Source organism: Prorops nasuta, unplaced genomic scaffold, assembly GCF_024137725.1.
Source record: "Prorops nasuta isolate Cenicafe-Biocafe unplaced genomic scaffold, Cenicafe_Pnas_1.2 PNAS00010, whole genome shotgun sequence".
In the NCBI taxonomy this organism is placed as follows: domain Eukaryota; kingdom Metazoa; phylum Arthropoda; class Insecta; order Hymenoptera; family Bethylidae; genus Prorops; species Prorops nasuta.
Genome location: NW_027116807.1, coordinates 4,854,849 through 4,873,862, shown reverse-complemented (window position 1 = coordinate 4,873,862; position 19,014 = coordinate 4,854,849). Strand labels below are relative to the sequence as shown.

Here is a 19,014-nt window from a genome sequence, read left to right as displayed (position 1 = left end):
GCCATTGTTCCATTTTGTGCAAATTCCTACTTTATTGTGCGATGGTCGCAGATTTGATGCTTCAGGGTTTAATTGTTAACAGGTAAATATTCGAATATTCATTCTAACAATTCAAACAAAATTTATTTCATAAAATATGGTGGTTTTGATCCAAATTTCTTCTAACGTGATAAACTAATCTACAAATACCAGAAGGCGTTACTCCAGGGATTCGACTTGCCGAAGCGATCTGTGATATAAGAAAATTAATATTAATAATAAATATGATTTGATTTCTTTCAATATCTTAGATATTGTATGATAATTACATTGCGTGGCTGAAATTCACTGAGTTTTTCTCTTTCTTCCATTGATAGATTTAATGATATACTGTGTAAAAGAAATGGAAAAAAATAGTCATTGATGCAAGCTCAAAATAATTGAACATTATCAAATATATTTATGAATTATTACCTATGATAATCAATGTCTTTTGGAATTATTAGATTCTCATTCTTTTTAACCTCTTCGATATGGTTTTTCTGTACTTCTATGGAAAGAGCATAAAGTGACTGTATCTGCAAAAAGATACACTTTAAGTAGGCTAAATTTAAATAATTAAGTAACATGTTATATTAGGAGAAATATACTTTTAATCTTTGATTCAAATTTGAATCACCCGATAGATGACCAAATAATTCAGGCATATGTTGTCCCAAAATATCCATACTCAAATTTAGGCCAGGCAAACCTAGTAATTCAAATGCAGATTTCTTCTTTGTATTCATTCCATACGTTAATTTTAATAATTTCTTCCATTTAGTACTTGATAAAACAACAGATTTTAATAATTGAGTAGCATCTTGCATCTTGGTCTGTAACTCTCTTCTCTTGGTGATTCTGTATTCAGAAACACAGCCAGTTCTGTATCCTTTCTCCGTTAATCTTTCATCAGCATTGTCAGGACGCAAACTTAAACGAAATTCTGCACGACTCGTGAACATCCTGTAAGGTTCATTGGTCCCTAGAGAAGTAAGATCGTCGACTAGAACGCCAATGTAGCCTTCAGTTCGATTTATGTGTAACTCAGGCTTTTTCAAAACCTACAGAATAAAAAGTTTCATTTGATTCTTTAAATATTAAAAATTATTTCTTTTAATACCTTTGCTGCAGCATTTGCACCAGCTAAGATCCCTTGAGCTGCTGCCTCTTCGTAACCAGTTGTACCATTTATTTGACCAGCAAAATATAAACCAGAAATCTTTTTGGTTTCCAGCTCTATTGTTAATTCTGTTGGATTTACATAGTCATATTCAACACCATAGCCAGGCCTTACTGCAAAATTATTATTCATCTAGAGATTTTGTGCATAATATAGATTTTCAAGTCTAAATTTATTAGTAATCTTACCAATGTTTGCATTTTCTAGACCTGGGAGACAATTGACAAGTTCTTGCTGTTTATCAGCAGGAAGAGTACAAGACAGTCCACCAGGATATATTAATGGAGATTCAAAGCCTTCTGGTTCCAGCCAAATTTGGTGGACATTTTTGGAGAATTTAAGTATCTTACTCTCTATACTTGGACAATAACGGGGACCCGTGATCTCTTCAGTAACATGTGAGTTGCAATGCATGTTATCTCTTATAATTTTAGCAACAGCATCATTAGTATGAGTCAAATGAACAATGAGTTGCTTCTCTGGAGATATCCATACTTTTTCATTTAGAAAAGAGAAAGGTTCAGGTTTTGAATCAGGATAATGTTTCTGGCATTTAGAGAAATCTATAGTTGATTTATCCAATCTTGGTGGTGTTCCTACAAATAAAAAGATCTTTCATAATGTCTTGATTATAATACAAGTCACAATTAAACAATTTCAGTAGTTTACCAGTTTTCAATCGTCCCATTTTAAAACCTAGCCTTTCTAAAGTATTGGCCAATCCAATGCTTGGCTCATCATCCATTCTGCCAGCTGGTCTTCTCTCCAAACCTATATTAATTTGACCTCTTAAAAAGGTTCCAGTTGTTATTACAACAGTATCACTGAAAACCTTAGTTCCATCCTCTAAAAAGAAACTACAATTTAGTTTCTTTTGGCACTTTTAATACTTCCCATATTCAAAATATTCCTCCTACAGTTTTGATGTGCATACTTAAAATAATGCCTGCACATCTTGGTCTGTCCCCTTCCAAAATGATATCCTCCACGGATGATTCCCATATTTCCAATCCAGGTGTATTAAATATTTCTTTTTGTAAATGTTTTTTGTACAAATCTCGGTCTACTTGGGCTCTTAAGCCCCAAACAGCAGGACCTTTCCTTTTATTAAGAATTTTATAAAAAACTCCAGATAGATCACAAATACGACCGCAAACACCATCCAATGCATCTACTTCTCTTATTAGATTTCCTTTTCCAATTCCACCAAATGCTGGATTACAAGACATTTCACCTGTAGAAAGGTAAGTAATGTTTTTTCTATTGTACGATGAACTGACTGATACATGCAACAATAAGTTTTACCTATAGTAGATTTCTTATGTGTGACTAATAGCGTTCTAACCCCCATACGTGCTGCAGCGGCACAAGCCTCTGTTCCAGCATGTCCACCTCCAATAACAATTACATTAAATTTGTTATCTTCTTTGCTTTTCATATATCTTAGTGGTTGTTGGAATAAGATTCCATGGTTCATTTTAAAGAGTTTTTGTCTCATTTTACAAAAACTCATTATTGCTCAGTGAAACCTAGATGAACAGAAACATAATATAGGAAAGTAAGTAAAAATTAAATGCATAGATAATTTCATAAACATTTATTTGCATTATTGCATTAAGTTTGCTTTAATTTAGTATAACATACAAATTATTATTCAATTGTCTATAAATCTTGCTGTATCGTATAACTTCTTGAATCTTTGGTAAGATGAATTTTTCACACAAGTTTTCTTTATTCACGGATTTCAGTTGGGGAAAATTTAATTGGTTTAAAAAGTCTAGTACAAAAGTGAAGCAATTAAATACTGTACTATGATAATTATCGATATTCCATTTATCTTCCTTACTCACTACATCCAAGGTTTTGTCCCAATGACTTTCCCAAGAAGAAGGAATTACTTCTAATGTAATACAATCTGTCCATTTTGAATAATCATTGAATCTTAATCCTGTTCTATCAAATTCAACTATATTCATTTTAGAATTTACAATTGCTATATGTAAATCACTGTTTACATCATAGTCATTGAGAAATGTACCAACGGAGGGTCTGACAGCTATACTGCAAGGATGATGTCTAGCACTGCCACACGGATAAGGTATTTGAAATGGCTCTATAGTAAAATCTAATAACGATAAATGACAATGTGGACATTTTTCTGGTACATTTTTACAAAACACTCTCTTAGAATCGCAGTGACTAAAGCATATTAGTCCAGGATTAGCAACCATTGTACGAATGATAAATACTACTCTTTATAGCATTTAGCAGAGATTCCTTTAGTACATCGGCCTTTATTTCTCACAGAATCAAGACTGTTAAAACTGCACAGGGTACAAACAGTATAATTCTTAAACGTAACCAAAATTAATTATATCTATATCGTTAACTAGCAGTAACATTCGTCGATTCTTAAAAACACAGAACCCTATCACATTACACATTTATTCTTACCACTGTAAACAAAACTACTCGACAACAAAAACTCTATAACCACGATGAAATAAAACTTAGGAGCTAGGTTAAGGTTGCCTACTAACCTTCGAGAAATTACCAACAAGCATTACATGTATATATACAATCAGAATTAAACAATCCAACAGCATAGAGTTGAAAATAAAAGTTTCACTCTCTTCTCGTTAGAATTTACCGTTAAAAAGGATTGTTTCGAGAGGTTTTCATCAGAGAAATAGCACGTTATCATCGTCCTATCCCCGTTTCTCTCTGAATTGACTAGAGTGGTATGCCTAGCACTGGCTGACTGGCTAGCTCTGCTAGGCCCTGGTGGATGGGAAATGGGAATCATGGGAATGAAAGGCAGGCAGGCTCTGTTTTGGGCATATGCCACGAAAAGGGATCGCGCTGCCGGTAGTTGCAGCTGATCCACTCTCCAGTCTTCTCCACTCCACGAGACGGTGGAGAAGAGCGAGGAACGAGCAAGTTGCGTTTACATTGTGTTTTCGAGAAGAAGTGCGCCCGTGTCTCGCGTGCCGGTCTACATAGACACACGGCATTCCCACACAGAATCCAATAAGAGCCTGTGACGCTCGTGACCCGAGATGCCAAATTTTGCTCGCGTGAAATCGAATTAATCGTGTGAATCGCTTGTGATATCCGTGGCAGACTTACAGGTTCTTGCAACACGGCGAAAGGAGGGAGAGAGAGGGAACGAGAGTGAGTGAATGAGTGAGTGAGAGGGGAAGATACCGAAGATTTAGCGTGAACGCAGCAACGCTGCAAACGGTAAGTTTTTTTTTTGCTTCTTCACCACAGTGCCACTACTCGTCTAACTTTGCGCATACATGCGAGCTATTATTTTTTACCAGCCACTTGAAAATCACGCTGAAAATGTGTACCTTTCTCATCGTCTCCCTCCATCTCCCTCTCTTTCTACCCTTCTTTTTTCTTCCACCGCACACCATTTGGCACATTTCTTCAAGATTTTAGCACACGTGTTGTAACGCTCGTTCTCTCTTCAGGATTCTTTCTCTTTATTTTAGATTTCTTTTCAACGTGTCTCTTTGTCATCTTCCTCCGTCTCTATCTCCCCCTCTCCCCCCCCCCCCCTTTTATGAATCATTCGACAAAAACTCTTGGAGATGTCAATACACGTGTTATGTACACAGTATGTTTTTTTTTTTTTTAGATTTCTTTCGAAATTTGCAACTTCTTCATCATCTCCACTTGTCTGTATTTGTTTATCGTTTTTTCTCGTTGCACCAGTCAAGAAAAATTCTCCAAGAGATCTGAATACACGTGGTAAATACGGTACAATCGTTCTCTCTCTCTGATTCTTAGACTCGAGGTGACTGACACCTGATGCGTCAATGACCATGCCACATTTATAAGTCGCGTGCTGCTGTTATCTCGTTGTCGCTAATTTTCACGCTACTCGGAAGCGATCGATCTTCGCTGATAAAATGCAATGTTATTTGTTTGCTGCTGGGAAAATTGCAGGTTTTAGCTTTTTTCCAGCACGATGGGGGTGGGAAGGAAAAGAAGAGAGAAGCAAACGAGAGACGACAAATGAATATTAATTAATGACGATACGCGATACGCGCTGACCGTTTCCAATTGCTGACACGACACACGCACACATTCGCTGTGCTCCGAATTACGTCACTCCAGTGGTCAACACTCCCTGCGATGGAAACAACGGGCAACAAGAAAATTTTGTTTTGTATTTCAATCATTCGTCCCTCCGCTTACTAATTAAGCCAAAAGTACGTTCATCGACGCAGCATTGGTATTCGCGTTCGTTTATTGTTTATTTAAAGTGCCACTGGCACTCTCGAACGGTTGAACGCGTTTCGAGTAATTTTGCAAATTTAACGACGGTTTTTCAAGTTTCCTGGCAAAAGGGACAATGCCCTGCCTCGTTATAAATTCTGCAAAATAATGCAAGTAGGGAAATTGGCGGTAAACGAGGAAATTGTGTTTTATATTTCAATCACTCGCGTCCTTCCACTTACCAATTAAGTTAAAGTAGGTTCATCGACACAGTATTAGCATTCGCGTGCGTTTATAGTTTTTTTTAAGTGCCACCAGCACTCTCGACCGTTCCAACTCGTTTCGAGTAATTTTGCAAATTTAACGACGGTTTTTCAAGTGTCTTGGCAAAAGGGACAATGGCCCGTGTCCCATTATAAATTCTGAAAAATAATAGAAGCTAGGAAATTGACGTTAAACAGGAAAATTCTTTTACCCTTCCACTGACCAATTAAAGCAAAAATAGGTACATCGACGTGGTATTATTATCCACGTGCATTTATAGTTTTTTCAAAAGTGCCACTAGCATTCTCGACCGTTCCAAAGCGTTTCGAGCATATTTGCAAATTTAACGAGAGTTTTTCAAGTTTGCCATGAAAAGGGACAATGGCTTGTCTCGTTATAAATCCTGAAAAATAATAGGAGTTTGGAGAAAGCGAGGGATCGATGCGTCCCTTCTTATATTCCATATATACATGTCGACGGTCTGGCTCCCTTATCATCAGAGGACGTCTGGAAATTTCAGCTAGGAAAATTCATGCTCTTCGACCTTAATTCGTCCGTTTCGCGCTCTAACGCGCAATTACCGTATGTTTTAAGAGCGTCTCTATTTTCAAATGAAATTGGACACGTTTTCCCGCACAATTTAAATAGTAATTGTTGTTTTAGGACTGCGGTTGAATCCAGGTGTTCCGTGGGAGAGGACAATGTTATCTTGGCTCGCTAAAAACAGTTGGCTTACCTGTGCGATTAGATAGAAAATTGGAGGATGAAATTTGGATTGGTCGCACAGTCACCCACACACACACATATATATACAAAAAGTGGCAATCGAGAGGATCTTCAAAAATCTTGTGCCTTGGGAAAATAAGGAAGAAAAACATTGATCGACCGAACGGATGGATGGATGGATGGATGGACGGATAGACAGACGGTGGTGGTATTAGGTTTCCGCACACCAATAGTCATTGCACCGTTGGCTCGCATAGTGATCAATACTGGAAATACAGCGCCGAAGCCGAATCTGACTTAATCCTTTCGACTATCGGAATGCATGTCAAAAGGATTGGATTGTTTGTGTGGGTGATCATGACGTCACATTATACGCTCCTCTTCTGTCCCTTCCAACCGTGTTTCTGCTCGCTCGTAAAATGCTATATACCAAAGGATCATATTGAACTTTTCTTCTCCCTCTCTCTCCCTCTTTCTCTCTCTCTTTGTACGTCCGTCCGTCTGTTTGTTCGTTCGTTCGTTTCTTTGTGTCTGTTATCTGTCGGCCTTTCAAGATGAGATGAGAATGCCCGATTGCACGACGATCTTCCTCTTTTACATTCTCGGTACTGCGAGAAAGGAGCGAAGGAAGGACTCGCACTTTCAGCCTTGCAAAGGCCTCCCATTCCTACTCCAAAACAGCGTGAAACTCGGCTTCAATTTTCTTCGGGAAAATCATTCTCGAGAGTTTCCAAAACATCCAGTCTTTTCCTTGATAATTCCAATGGTAGACATTTGTCTGTTCGGCGCGAATTACGCGCATTGAGATTAGCTTTGTTGTTATACTATATATATATATATATATATAAGAGTCGCTGTGCGTCTTAGTTTCGTTATCTGGCAGTAATAAGCCGAAGGAATGATCCCCTTGGTGCTGCTGCGTTAATTACCAAGGTCGTTTCTCGCTGCACTTGACACGAAGCATGGAATATCTGCCAAAGCTTTATATCTTTCCGTAACTCGTCGTGGTCGTCGTCGTCGTCTCCTCTTAGTTTCACCGAAATTATTTCTGCACCAGGGGAAAGAGAAGAGTACGAGTTCCGCCGAGAAACACGATTTCTCCAACGAGCCCCATTGCCTCTTATAAATAATAGATATATGCACTTTGGTTGAGTGCTGCTCTTCACCTTCCCCCTCCCTTCCCCCCTCCTGCTTATTTACTCTCACGGAAGACACGCGCAAAAACTGCGCTCGATATCACTCGAAGTATACACGCTAACCGGACGCGAATCAGGATTTATCCGACTCTCAAAAGTATCTCTGTCTCTCTCTCTATTTTTACCCACCAAATCCCCCTTGGCTCTTATATCTGCCGAGCCAAATCGAACTTGCGTTAATTACGTTGCTTAATTTATAAGGCAATTACACGGGCATTTGCCAAACGATAACACTGCGTCAATGATTTCACTTTGAAGGAATCAATTATTGCCATTGTTCCTTTGAATTTGCACTTTTGCCTCCTGGGCCCCAGTTCGGTTAGCTGATTATAAACATACACGCTCTATTAAACATTTTCGCTGCTGCAAATTATTATTGCACGCTCTCTATGAATATATTGCTTCGCTGACGACATAATGGATTGTAATTATTTTATAATATTGCAAAAAGCTTCCACCATAGCAATATACTTTTTCCCGATGGCTTGGTTCCAGTGAGAAAATTACTGTTTGAAGGGAGGCTTAAAATGTGCAATATTCCACGAAATTGGTAAACAAATTCCGCTGGTTGTTTTCACTGCGAAATTTTTGTATATTGGCTATTTTTATTATATGAATATATATATATATATATATATATATAAACACTGAGAGGCAGTTTTCTCCGGTCTGATTAATTAAACACGCAGCGTGTTGGAGGGTTTGCACCAGGATGGATGTAAAGTGCGAGAGATGACGTCGTCGGTGGATTTTGTGGCTATACGCAAACCGTGTCGTCGTCCACGAGCAGTAGCCAGGCCAACCGCTAACGATGGTTGTACGTAACGGGACACGTGTACGAAACAATGAATGAGTGTTTTCACGTAGCAACTGGTCGATCGATCGACCGATCAATAATGTTTAACGAGGCCTGAAGGAAGAGGAAAAGTGGGAGGAGCTAGTGTATACACACACACACACATACTGGGAGAGAAAGAATTTCTCGGATTTCGAGATCCTTAGCATATACATATATAATGCCCGATTCAACGCGAGGAATTTCCAGACTACGAGAGTGTAACGTATCCGAGGAAGATCCCCAGGCTCAAAGGATAAATGGTCTACGTGCGCAGACAAGGCACACAAGTTTCCTACACACAAGTAGGTCTCTGCGTTAATCAGTGCGGCGCGCGGTTGGACATAATGTTTATTACCAAAAGCGAAATGAACTTTAATCAGAAGGCCCACATTTTATCTTCATGGAGCACGCTGAAGCACGTATAGTAATTAAGGCTAACCCTCCTCTCCAAGTGTTAAAAGCTTCCAACTCTCGAGGTATGTTGAATTCGCTTAGTTATATACATATATATATATATATATGTGCCAAACGAGGCTTTTTAGTAATAACTCATGTACAATTATTACATAATTGAATGATTTGCAGGAGCAGCTGGCGAGCGTGATTTTTTGGCAAGGAAAAAGCTGTCGATACGCTGGAGATGCGGTGGTGGTGGTATTTGAAAATGCACTGAACAGGAGGATTTGATTAATCGGAGGATCAAACGAGCGAGAAATATACTATTGTTGGCTCACCGAGTGAATATATATCTCGTTAAATTAAACGAGTGATGAGACACGAGCCAGTGCAGTGTACGCTGTATGTGTGTCTGGCCGGCCGTGCTGCAGGTTTGGTCAACTCTGTACTGTTTAATAGCAGTAGAATTTGTGGTTGGCGGCTTTGGCATAAACTACGATGACAGCCGCTGTCCCGACGAATTGAGGAACGAGGTGTTGGGGATTATGTTACGGTTCGTTGACTGCGAGCACCAGGATGCGAAATCAACAACAACAGCTATAATCTATGCAGCCCCGAAGCTCTCAACTGCTCTGCTCTGTTCTGCTCTGCTCTGTACCGACCTACGAGTCTATGATTAAATCCACTCGGATTTCAAAGCCGGCTGAAATATTCAGCCAACGGATCGATATTTGGCTCTTTTAAGAATACGCCTATGGCACAGCTGTTTTTATCGAGAGAACGAGCCGCCGGCCAGCCAGCGAGCGCCGATCGAATCAAAGTTGCTCCTGACTAATGCATTAACGCACTAATTCAATTAGCCACTTCGGAATGGAAAGTGGAACGAGTATGGAATGACTTTTCGTGCGGATTTACCGAATTCAATGAATCAGCAGCTTTAATGCATTCCATTAGGATACACATTTAGCTACCACTAACAACTTCTCTCGGAGATTTACCTGAATTTCTCCAAATTACCACTTATCAATTATTCCTTCTGCCGAGCCTTGCTTTTCTACTTTATTTATCGCTATCGCTAAACACTCCTCGTGTATTTCAATTTGCACTCTTTCGTCCTCCCGCGAGGGGAACAATTAAAACTAACCTTGCTTTGACGAACGTTTCGATCGATGGTAACGACTCTAAAATTGCCTTTTTTCTCTCTTTATATATATATATATAGTTTTCATTTAAACTTCCTAATGAGTTTGCAATTATTCGATAAATTTGTTTAATTGATACATTTAGCGAAATATCAAAGATTCTCGTGGGTAATTTATGTTTCGCTTGAATTATTAAGCAACGAATAATCGATAAGATGGCGTAGTATATATATCGTATATTCAGTTTGATCTGGCAGGGGGGGGGGGGGATCATAGGAATCTGTAAGTGGATAATGGGAAGGAAGGAATCTTGATGTCCACGGTATTCCGCACGGTATTAGACGTTTCACGGTTAACTCGGTAAATTCCCCGGTTCTCCTTTCTCCTTTCCCGTTTCGGTTGCTCGCTCTCAACCCCCCTCCTCCCCCTCCCTCTCCTTCCGCTACTCTCCCTCTCTCTCTCTCTCTCTCTCTCTCTCTCTCTCTTTGCAACGATGCTTCTCCTTTCTTTAACTTTGACTCTCTCGCCCCCTCAAAGGAAGGCACTTTAAGGTACAGCCAATGCAGTCTTTCTAGCTCCACCTCGCGCTTCGAGCTCGTCTTAATTCAATTTCACAGCGCGTAAGATCGATAACGAATAATGCGAGACAGCTTAATCCGCAAAAAGCTGTACTTTCCAGCGGTAAAAATCATTTTCCATTTTTTATTTTCCATCTGCAAATACCGGTACACTTTATATTACCTTTATATCCCGATGCTGTTTGATTCCTCGTTGATTTCTTCGGATTTAGTTGCCGGGAAGAGGATCCAGTTTTATGGCGGATAATGAGGCAAATGGAATATCTCAGAATTTTGAACTAGCGTTGCTCTTCTTCTTCTTCTTCTTTCTAATGAAATATCCTGTCCTGTTAGGTTTGTCAACGACGCGAATCAAGAGCTGCGGGAGAAACCGCAAGATGGATAGTTTGTCCCGTTGCTATACGACTAACGAGGTGGTTTAACAGTAGCGACTCTCAAAAGAGCGTTTTACGTCCACTGACTACCGCGTATATAGCTATATATATATATATATATATATATATATATTTCCGGTCAATAGTTTCCGTTCGCCAGGCACAAATCCATAAATCTTTCAATAAAATCAGCAGCAGCAGCCATTTTATTCTTTTCCTCCTACGAGGAACTCAATAATTCCACCAAGCTCGAATATTCCAAGAATCCCATCTCTTTGATTCGACGCCTTTCAGTTTTAGAAAAATAGCTTTCGCACCGCATTCTTCCATACAAAAGAGAGTGTCCATTAGGTGAAATAGAACGGTTTTCGTGATAGGGGGAGTTGCATGTTACTTGCGTGATAACAAAGTTAATTAGTTTTCAGCCGAGGTAGAAAGAGAAGGGCAAGGATTGGCCAAAATCCTTCCATTAACATCGTCAGCTGTTGTCCTCATTACTGTCCTCCTGCTAAACCATCTAGAACCCCCCCCCTCTTCTACCCCCTCAAATATCTAATCTCTCCACCGACACGATTATCCTCCACGAAATTCCCCTCTCATCCCTCCTACCGTAATTTCCACCCATTATTTCCATAAAAACTTTCCTTCGATCGAGCAAAATTATCGAAAATTTGCAAATTGGTCGCTGTAAAGATCGAATCGACTGCGTTTTTAGCGAAATTGCTGCTGGTCGCGAATTTCCTGGCCAGGTGACCAACTTAAATCAAACTCGCGTGTTTTGTATCATGGAATTTTTAAACAAGTGGTTTTAATTAGATTAATTACCGACTTCCTCGCCGTTGACAATTTTGCAAGAGGAAAGAGTCAAATGGGAGATTGCAATTTTAGTCGAAGTAAATAACGAGCATATATGGGTACGAGGAATAGAATTGCAGCCAAGATATCGAATAGAGGAGGAGGAGGAGGAGGAGGAAGGAAGGAAGGAAGGAAGGAAGGAATGAATGGACGACACGCTGACGAGGCTGGTATTCTCGTCGCCAAGGGCTATAGGCTTCTGAATAATTTATTATCCGAGACCCCGCAAAGTCTCTCGAAACTAATCAGACTTACCTGCCTCGCAGCTCGCTTCTTTTACCTCAGACTTCCATATTAATGTGGACGAAGCGTTATTGTTGCCAAAGCAAATTCTCCAGCAGCAGCGCACAGTAGCGGTGTAACATCTTGCTCTACGTCAGCTGCTCCATAACTTTATTTATATAGGTCGGATCTCGTAAAATAACTTTATCGATAATAAAAGCTTTTTACTCGCGCAAGATGCACGTGTATTCACCCATACTTTTACACTTTCATGGCGAATCTCGTTGTAAGATCCGTCTTTCGGTTAATTAGTTACCACCTTTAAGCCGCAATTGGTTATTCGTTAATTAACTATAGAAATTGTTTCAAGAGCACCAACGACCGTGTTACTCCCTGCTAAATTGAGAGTCGACTGGCGAATACATGAAAAAAACATTAGTTGGAACAAGTAATTAACTCGTAAAAGGCGTTAGCTTTAGTCGATTGTGCCAGAGTTTGATATATGTAGCCCACGTTGCAAAGCTGTGTGTTTAATTGGTACATTTTTATTGTAAAAATAATGGCTGGTAGAGCACGGAAAATTGTAAAGAAAAATGTAGAGAATGTAATTTTCTATTAGATGAATGGAAAAGCAGTATATAATTATATAGACTATGAATAATAATAGAATAGAGATTAGTTCGGGCCTCCTGCATCTCGATTAACACGTATGTGCCTCGTTATCTTGGCAAGTGGGTGATTGCAGCAGCAGAGATAAGCTATCAAGGTGCTTTATTATGGAAATGCGATATTTCCACGTTCTTATTAAATGTATATATACATTGTCTATGTACGAGTAGAACGGAGGCTCCAGTTTCAAAGTCGATAATAATTATTGCAGCTCGAAAAACGATATCGAGAGTATTTTTTGAACATTCAGCTACTCGATCCCTCCATTAACGATCGTTTTCTTCTATGGGGCTAAGTTTAGCGAGCACATAGAAGCTCTTTCCTCGGCGAAATGTCTTTCTCTCCCATATCCTCCTCCTCCTCCTCCTCCTCCTCCTCCTCCTCCTTCGCCGTCGTAAGACGTTATCTTGGCTCGGTCCATTCGTACACTATCCGCCAAGTGCAAGAACGACACTAAAAAGAAAGAGTAACGTAAGCGTAATAGAATGCCCCGACACACAGTGCTTCTCATTCTCCTTTCTCTCCTACACCAATAACCACCAGCAGTCACGCCTCGCGTTAAAATTGCCCGAATTCCGGAAATTCTCATTTTTACTTCAACCTAATTACGCTGCTTATCGTTGTTACTATTAAGGAGGAGAAATTAATTGAAAATTATACAAGGAAGACAGTGCGAAAGACAAAGAAAGAGGTTGAGAGACCCTGCTGTATGCGTGTACCGTGTGTATAACGGGTGTGTAAAAGATACTTATTCTTGGGATGAAATTTTGAAAATTATTATACCAATTAATTACCCAACAGATATGGAGATTGTAATTAAATATAGAAAATTGATTGAACATTGTAATTAGGAAACAAGGAACGAGCGAGAAATTGAGAAAATCTGCTGTATCCGTGTACCGTGTATAACGAGTGTATAAAATGAAACTCGTCTGAAAATTATTGCGCTAATTAATTATCCAAGAGAGATGGAAAATATAGTGTTTATATTAAATAAGGAAAATTAATTAAAAGTCGCGATGAAGAAACAGCGATCGAGAGAAATATTGAGAAACTCTGTGTACGCGTGTTCTATATAACGGGTGTAAAAAAGAAATCCGTCCGAAAGTGATTGCACTGATTAATTATCCAAGAGAGACGTTATACATATAGAAAAGGTGAGAATCGCTTGGTTCCAGTCTGCATCCTGCTGACACGCGAGCAGACGGTAGAAAATGCGATAATGCGAAGCGTTTAAAGCAAGCGAACCCTTTCGAATCTACGCTGCTCATCCTGCTGATGTTGCTAGGTGCTAGGTGTGTACGTTATCCATAAACTCATTAGCCAAGTTGCCTGTTATAGGAAGACGAACTTTGCGTCGCGCTCGCGTTTATCATCATCTGTGGAACAGAGTCGGGCCTTATCTGTGTCACCCCTGTTACATGGCCGGATACACGCTCATTTTCTGTCAGTCGGAGTAACATTTAAAATTATACAAGTACAATCTCAAATTTATCAATTTTTAATCTGGAGCGAACGTTGAATTTTCTCGAATAGCGAATATCATCATTTATGAAACAGTCAGGCCTTATCTGTGTCACCTCTATTACATAGCCAGATATCTATTTTCATTTTCTCTCAATCAGAGTAAGATTTATAATTATATAAATAGAATCTCAAATTTACTTATTTTTAAGCTCGAATAAGCATGGAATTTTCTCGAATACTGAATATTATTATTTATAAAACAGTCAGGCCTTATCTGTGTCAATCTCTGTTACACGGTCAAATATATATTTTAATTTTCTCTCTCAATCAAAATAAAATGTACAATCGCACAAGCAAAATTTTAAACTTACCCAGTTTTAAACTCGAATAACCATTGAATATTCCTCCATAACGAATATTGAGAGTAACGAGCTTGCGTGGCTGAGAGTGACACGAGGAAATAAAAGCGAGTGAGAGGAAGCAACTCTACAGGGATCTTCCGAAAGTCTTGTGCTGTATGTATGGCTCTACACATTCGGTTAATCGTATAGTTGGCTTCAAAGTGCATCCTTTGCTCGGGTAATCGAGCGGTTAATCAACGACATTAGCCATAATCGAGCGAGGCTCTCCGTGGAATTTCACTTTCGCCTATCTCCTGCCTGAAATTACCCCCCTCTCGATTAAAAGTTTCAAATTATTCGCTCGATCGATTTCTTCGTTTCCCTACATACGTCATCCATAAAAAAAGAATTTGTTCCATTTTACTATATATATATATACAATAATTCTGCAATCTGGGTCAAAGGAGAGTTTTCCCTCTTCATGTACAACCCTTGAGAGACAAAGAGAGAGAGAGAGAGAGTAGATGTCGAAAACTTGGTGGCTGCTGAGAGAGGAGCTCCAACTGAACCGGAAGTGCTTGTATTGTCTCGTGGAATTCGTCGAGGAACGAACGCGCTGCTGCAATCGATCTCGGACGCGCAAAAAAGGAAAGCATTTTATCCCGTTCCGTGTATAGGTATAGGCGAGTTGTAAGTACCGCACCGACACAACCAGCCGTGGCTTCGTTATAAATACCAAGCAATTCCGAACTTGGATAGCTCAGCTCAGCTTGGTTCAGCTCACCTGACGATCTCAATTGGATCCTATATATATGTGTGCGATATATATATAGCTACTAATTCATTTCTTTCCTTCATATATAACCTACTCGAGGAACGTCTCTCTGTATAAAAGTCAAAGGAACTTCATAACGTCTGCTGATACGTTGTAATTAAATAATTATATATTACGTATATCGTTAATGAACCGGAACGAACGTTTATAAGAATGCAGAAGAGATAGCATCGGCTCTACCGGTGCTGATTGCAATCTTCATCTTCTCCTCTCCCCTTTCACCCTTGTATGCTCGATAGGAGAAAATTGTATGTGTGTATACATATATATATCCCACAATTGCGTACACACTCGACTCACTAGCCGAATTCCTATGATCGATGAGGGTATCGCTGCTCATACGTTGAATAACTCGGAGCATCGCTCCACTAAGCGGAAATCTTCCCTGATTTATGGATCTTCCTTATTCATTTGATTCGATCGTAGTGTGTAGATCGCGCCTGCTCCACCGGAAAACTTTTGAACTTTGCTACGAGATAAAAATACACCGGGGAAAAAATGCCTTTGCATCAATCGAATATTTGTTTGCGGAAGAACAGCAAAGATATATTTAATTGATTTGGAAGAATTCTTTTCTCGGTGTAAATAGACGTGTAATAAAATTCTTGATTATATTTCTAGTTTTGCAATTGTTGAATATCTCTGGGAAAATTTGTTTGATAAAATGAAAAAATACTCAACGAAGAATTTTACGTTCAGTGTGGATTCCAAGTTGCAAGGAGCAAGTTACTAGTTAGGCAGTAATACTACGAATTCCGTAGTCTTATTTTGACGAGCAAATCAGTTTTAGAGACCATTTTTTATCAATTGAAATGTAAAAAATTCTTGATTATATTTCTAGTTTTGCAATTGTTGAATATCTCTGGGAAAATCTGTTTGATAAAATGAAAAAATACTTAATAAAGAATTTTACGTTCAGATTGTGGATTCCAAGTTGTAAGGAACAAGTTACCACTTAAGTGTAGCAATAAGAATTCCATAGTCTTCTTCCACGAGCAAATCAGTTTTAGAGGCAATCTTTTGTAAACGGAAATGCAAAAAAATTCTTAATTATCTCGGCAGTTTTGTAATTGTTGAATATCCGGGAAAATGTGTGTTGACAAAATGGAAAAAGTACTTAATGAAGAATTTTACGCTCCAAGTATGGATTCCAAGTTGTACGGAACAAGTTACTAGTTAGGTGGTAGTAGTACGAGTTCTAGTCCTCTTCTAACGGGCAAACCGGTTTTAGAGACAATCTCAATCGACCCGTATGAAGCTGCCTTGCACGTGAGCTCATTACAGCATCAGGAATCATCCGTCTTTCGTTGGTTCGCTCGTTTGCCTTCCTTTTAAAGCGTCTTTTAAAGAATTCCACTCTCTTTCCATCAACTGTCTACAACTTGGCTCTTTTCAGCTTAGGCCTATACGTATATATTATGTCTCTGTCAATTACCATTTAGTTGGTATTGCTTTCATCGACCAAAGTGCTATCCGCCGAGTATAAAATTGAACCTTTTTTTTATCGCAACTCCAAATCACGCTACTATATATATATAGTTTCCGTGAAATACCAGTTTTCAAGAACAATCTTTATCGCTCGTATAACGGTCACGTTTCTACACAAGGTACCAGGAAGAGAGAGAGAGAGAGAGAGAGAGAAGGGAGGGGGGGGGGGAGTTAACAAATTCTTTGTCAAGAAGAAGAAGAGAGGTGTGAGGCAATGCATGCATAATCACACAGTGCATCCTACTGTGTTGCTGCGGCCTTTGCCGTTGTTGCTGGCCGGGAAACTTTCTCAGAGACCGCCGACATGCAGGAGCGTATCAATGCAATTTCATTCGACCGATTCAATGATTCGTAAACAATGATACGGCTTTATCGTGCGAAGCAGATTTCCCAAACGTAAACATCTGCTCATAACTGATACATGCCGACGATACTGGAGAATTATCAAATAACGCGAGAAGGTGAACAAAAATTGCGATACAGTAGTAATGTAAGAAATATGGCAGACTCGATAATCGTTCGTTTTGCTTAGATTCAAAAAAGGTCATTGACCTTTGTCAATGTCCCTTCTCCTAATTTCACGAGAAATACGAAACGCGATTACCGTTGCTCGTATCTCGATCGTTGTTAACCAAATTGTATTGTGTTTCTTGTAATATTTGCTATATATACTCTTTTTGTAAATAATACAATGTTATCGTGCGAAACAGATTTCGCACGCGTAAGAACTAAATAAGACGAGAATATACGAAGCAAAATTATGATACAGTAGTAATCTATGAAATTCGCCAGATTCGATAATTCTTCGCTTAGATTCGAAAAACGTCATTGACCTTTGTCAATGCCCCTTCTAATTTCAATAGAATTACGAAACTCGACCACTGTTGCTCGTACCTTCCTCGTTATCAACCAAATTGTGTATCACGCTTTTCGTAACATTTGCTATATGCACTATTCCTACAAACAATAACACAACATCACTCAAAACAGATTCCGCACGTAAAAATGCGAGAAAAAAAAAATTGTCATACAGTAGTAGTCTAAGAAATTGGTCAGACTCGATAATTCGTTTAGACCCAAAAGAGGTCATTGATCTCCGTCAACGTCCGCTCTGGAAATTTCACGAGAATTACGAAACTCGACCAGCGTTGCCCGTATCCACTCACGGTTAGCCAAATATTGTACGATATTATTTTTAAAATCTGCTGTATATACAGCGTTTAGAGCAGAGGAAAGCAAACACTGCCTGCTCTTTCAGGTTTATAGCATCTTCTTTGCGTAAATATACGTATGTATATCACACATATACATACATAGAGCAGGTGGGTATGGGTGAAGCACACGCTGCTTATTGATAGAAACACAAAAGCAATTCAAGTGTAGAGATAAACCCGATAAACCTATCTGGGAGCGTGCACACACACAAGCACGTGTTACCAGCACAATGCATTATGTATGAACGTTACGCGCCGGGCTGTGTGTGCTGCTTATGTACTGAATTTTCATTGTTCTCGCAAAGCTCGATTTTAATACTTGTGAAACTGTAGCAGCTTCTCTCTCTCTCTCTCTCTCTTCATCCCCCCCCCCCCCCTCTTGCACCAACCAACTGCCAGCACCGCGCCGCTACTGCCGCTTATTTTTCGCGGCGACGGCGAAATTTTCATCCTCTCAACTTTCTCTGATTACGTTATTGTGGCACAAAGGGAGCGACGACTTTCAGCTCCCTCCTATAATAATTCTTAAAAGCACCTCTTCGCTGCTCGCCTCTCTCCTCCCACTTCGAGGAAAAATCACTAAATAGATTATTTAGTTTACCCCGAGGAAGAGCATAATTTCCCATAATTCTCTTACGCACGGTTGCTTGCAATGATAAAAAATCTGCTCGATTAACTCGCGCGAAATTTATAAGTCTCGTGGCGGATTCAGGCGAAATTGATTGGTTCATCAGTGTCGCCCTAATTTCTTCCATTAATTAATAAAATTTCTTCCGCTGCCCAGCACGACGAGCGTATTTGCTCGAGCCGTTAATTAGAGTCGAGTCAATTTTCAAGCGCTTCTATATATACACGCTTGTAATTCCGGATTTGTGCCTTCCGCGAAGAATTATGCAGGATTGTCCGCGATCCGTGATTTTGCCAAGTTTTTTTCCACACGATTGCTCCCACCTGGTGCTCGAAACGCGTTTCTCGAAC

At 39.5% G+C, this 19,014-nt stretch overlaps 3 protein-coding genes across 5 annotated transcripts in view; 1 reads left to right on the top strand and 2 right to left on the bottom strand.

Annotated features, from left to right (window-relative positions):
* Positions 1-97: 97 nt before the first annotated feature.
* Positions 98-3,942, bottom strand: LOC136777239 (protein MTO1 homolog, mitochondrial). Its single transcript, XM_066733406.1, has 10 exons — positions 3,742-3,942; positions 2,507-2,730; positions 2,136-2,435; positions 1,871-2,047; positions 1,390-1,797; positions 1,142-1,314; positions 630-1,082; positions 454-557; positions 309-369; positions 98-229 (listed from the first exon to the last, which is right to left on the bottom strand). The coding sequence occupies exons 2-10, from the start codon at positions 2,712-2,714 to the stop codon at positions 128-130; spliced, it is 1,986 nt and encodes a 661-aa protein (XP_066589503.1). The 5' UTR covers positions 2,715-2,730; positions 3,742-3,942; the 3' UTR covers positions 98-127.
* Positions 2,820-3,582, bottom strand: LOC136777241 (MKRN2 opposite strand protein). 2 transcript variants are annotated; one of them, XM_066733410.1, is made up of 2 exons: positions 3,048-3,582; positions 2,820-2,978 (listed from the first exon to the last, which is right to left on the bottom strand). In XM_066733410.1, exons 1-2 carry the CDS (start codon positions 3,430-3,432, stop codon positions 2,827-2,829), a joined length of 537 nt encoding a protein of 178 aa, XP_066589507.1. In that variant the 5' UTR covers positions 3,433-3,582; the 3' UTR covers positions 2,820-2,826. The 2 variants fall into 2 exon arrangements, with proteins under 2 accessions (XP_066589507.1, XP_066589506.1); XM_066733409.1 differs by having other exon boundaries at positions 2,820-3,582.
* Positions 3,943-4,106: 164 nt separating the features above from the next.
* Positions 4,107-19,014, top strand: part of Tpst (tyrosylprotein sulfotransferase) — a 46,176-nt gene continuing 31,268 nt past the window's right edge. The window contains exon 1 of one of the 2 annotated variants that reach the window (XM_066733407.1): positions 4,107-4,444. The gene's annotated coding sequence lies outside the window, so the exon portion shown is untranslated. Of the gene's footprint in view, positions 4,445-6,554; positions 6,769-19,014 lie in introns of those variants that run through there. The other variant, XM_066733408.1, reaches the window with a different exon arrangement.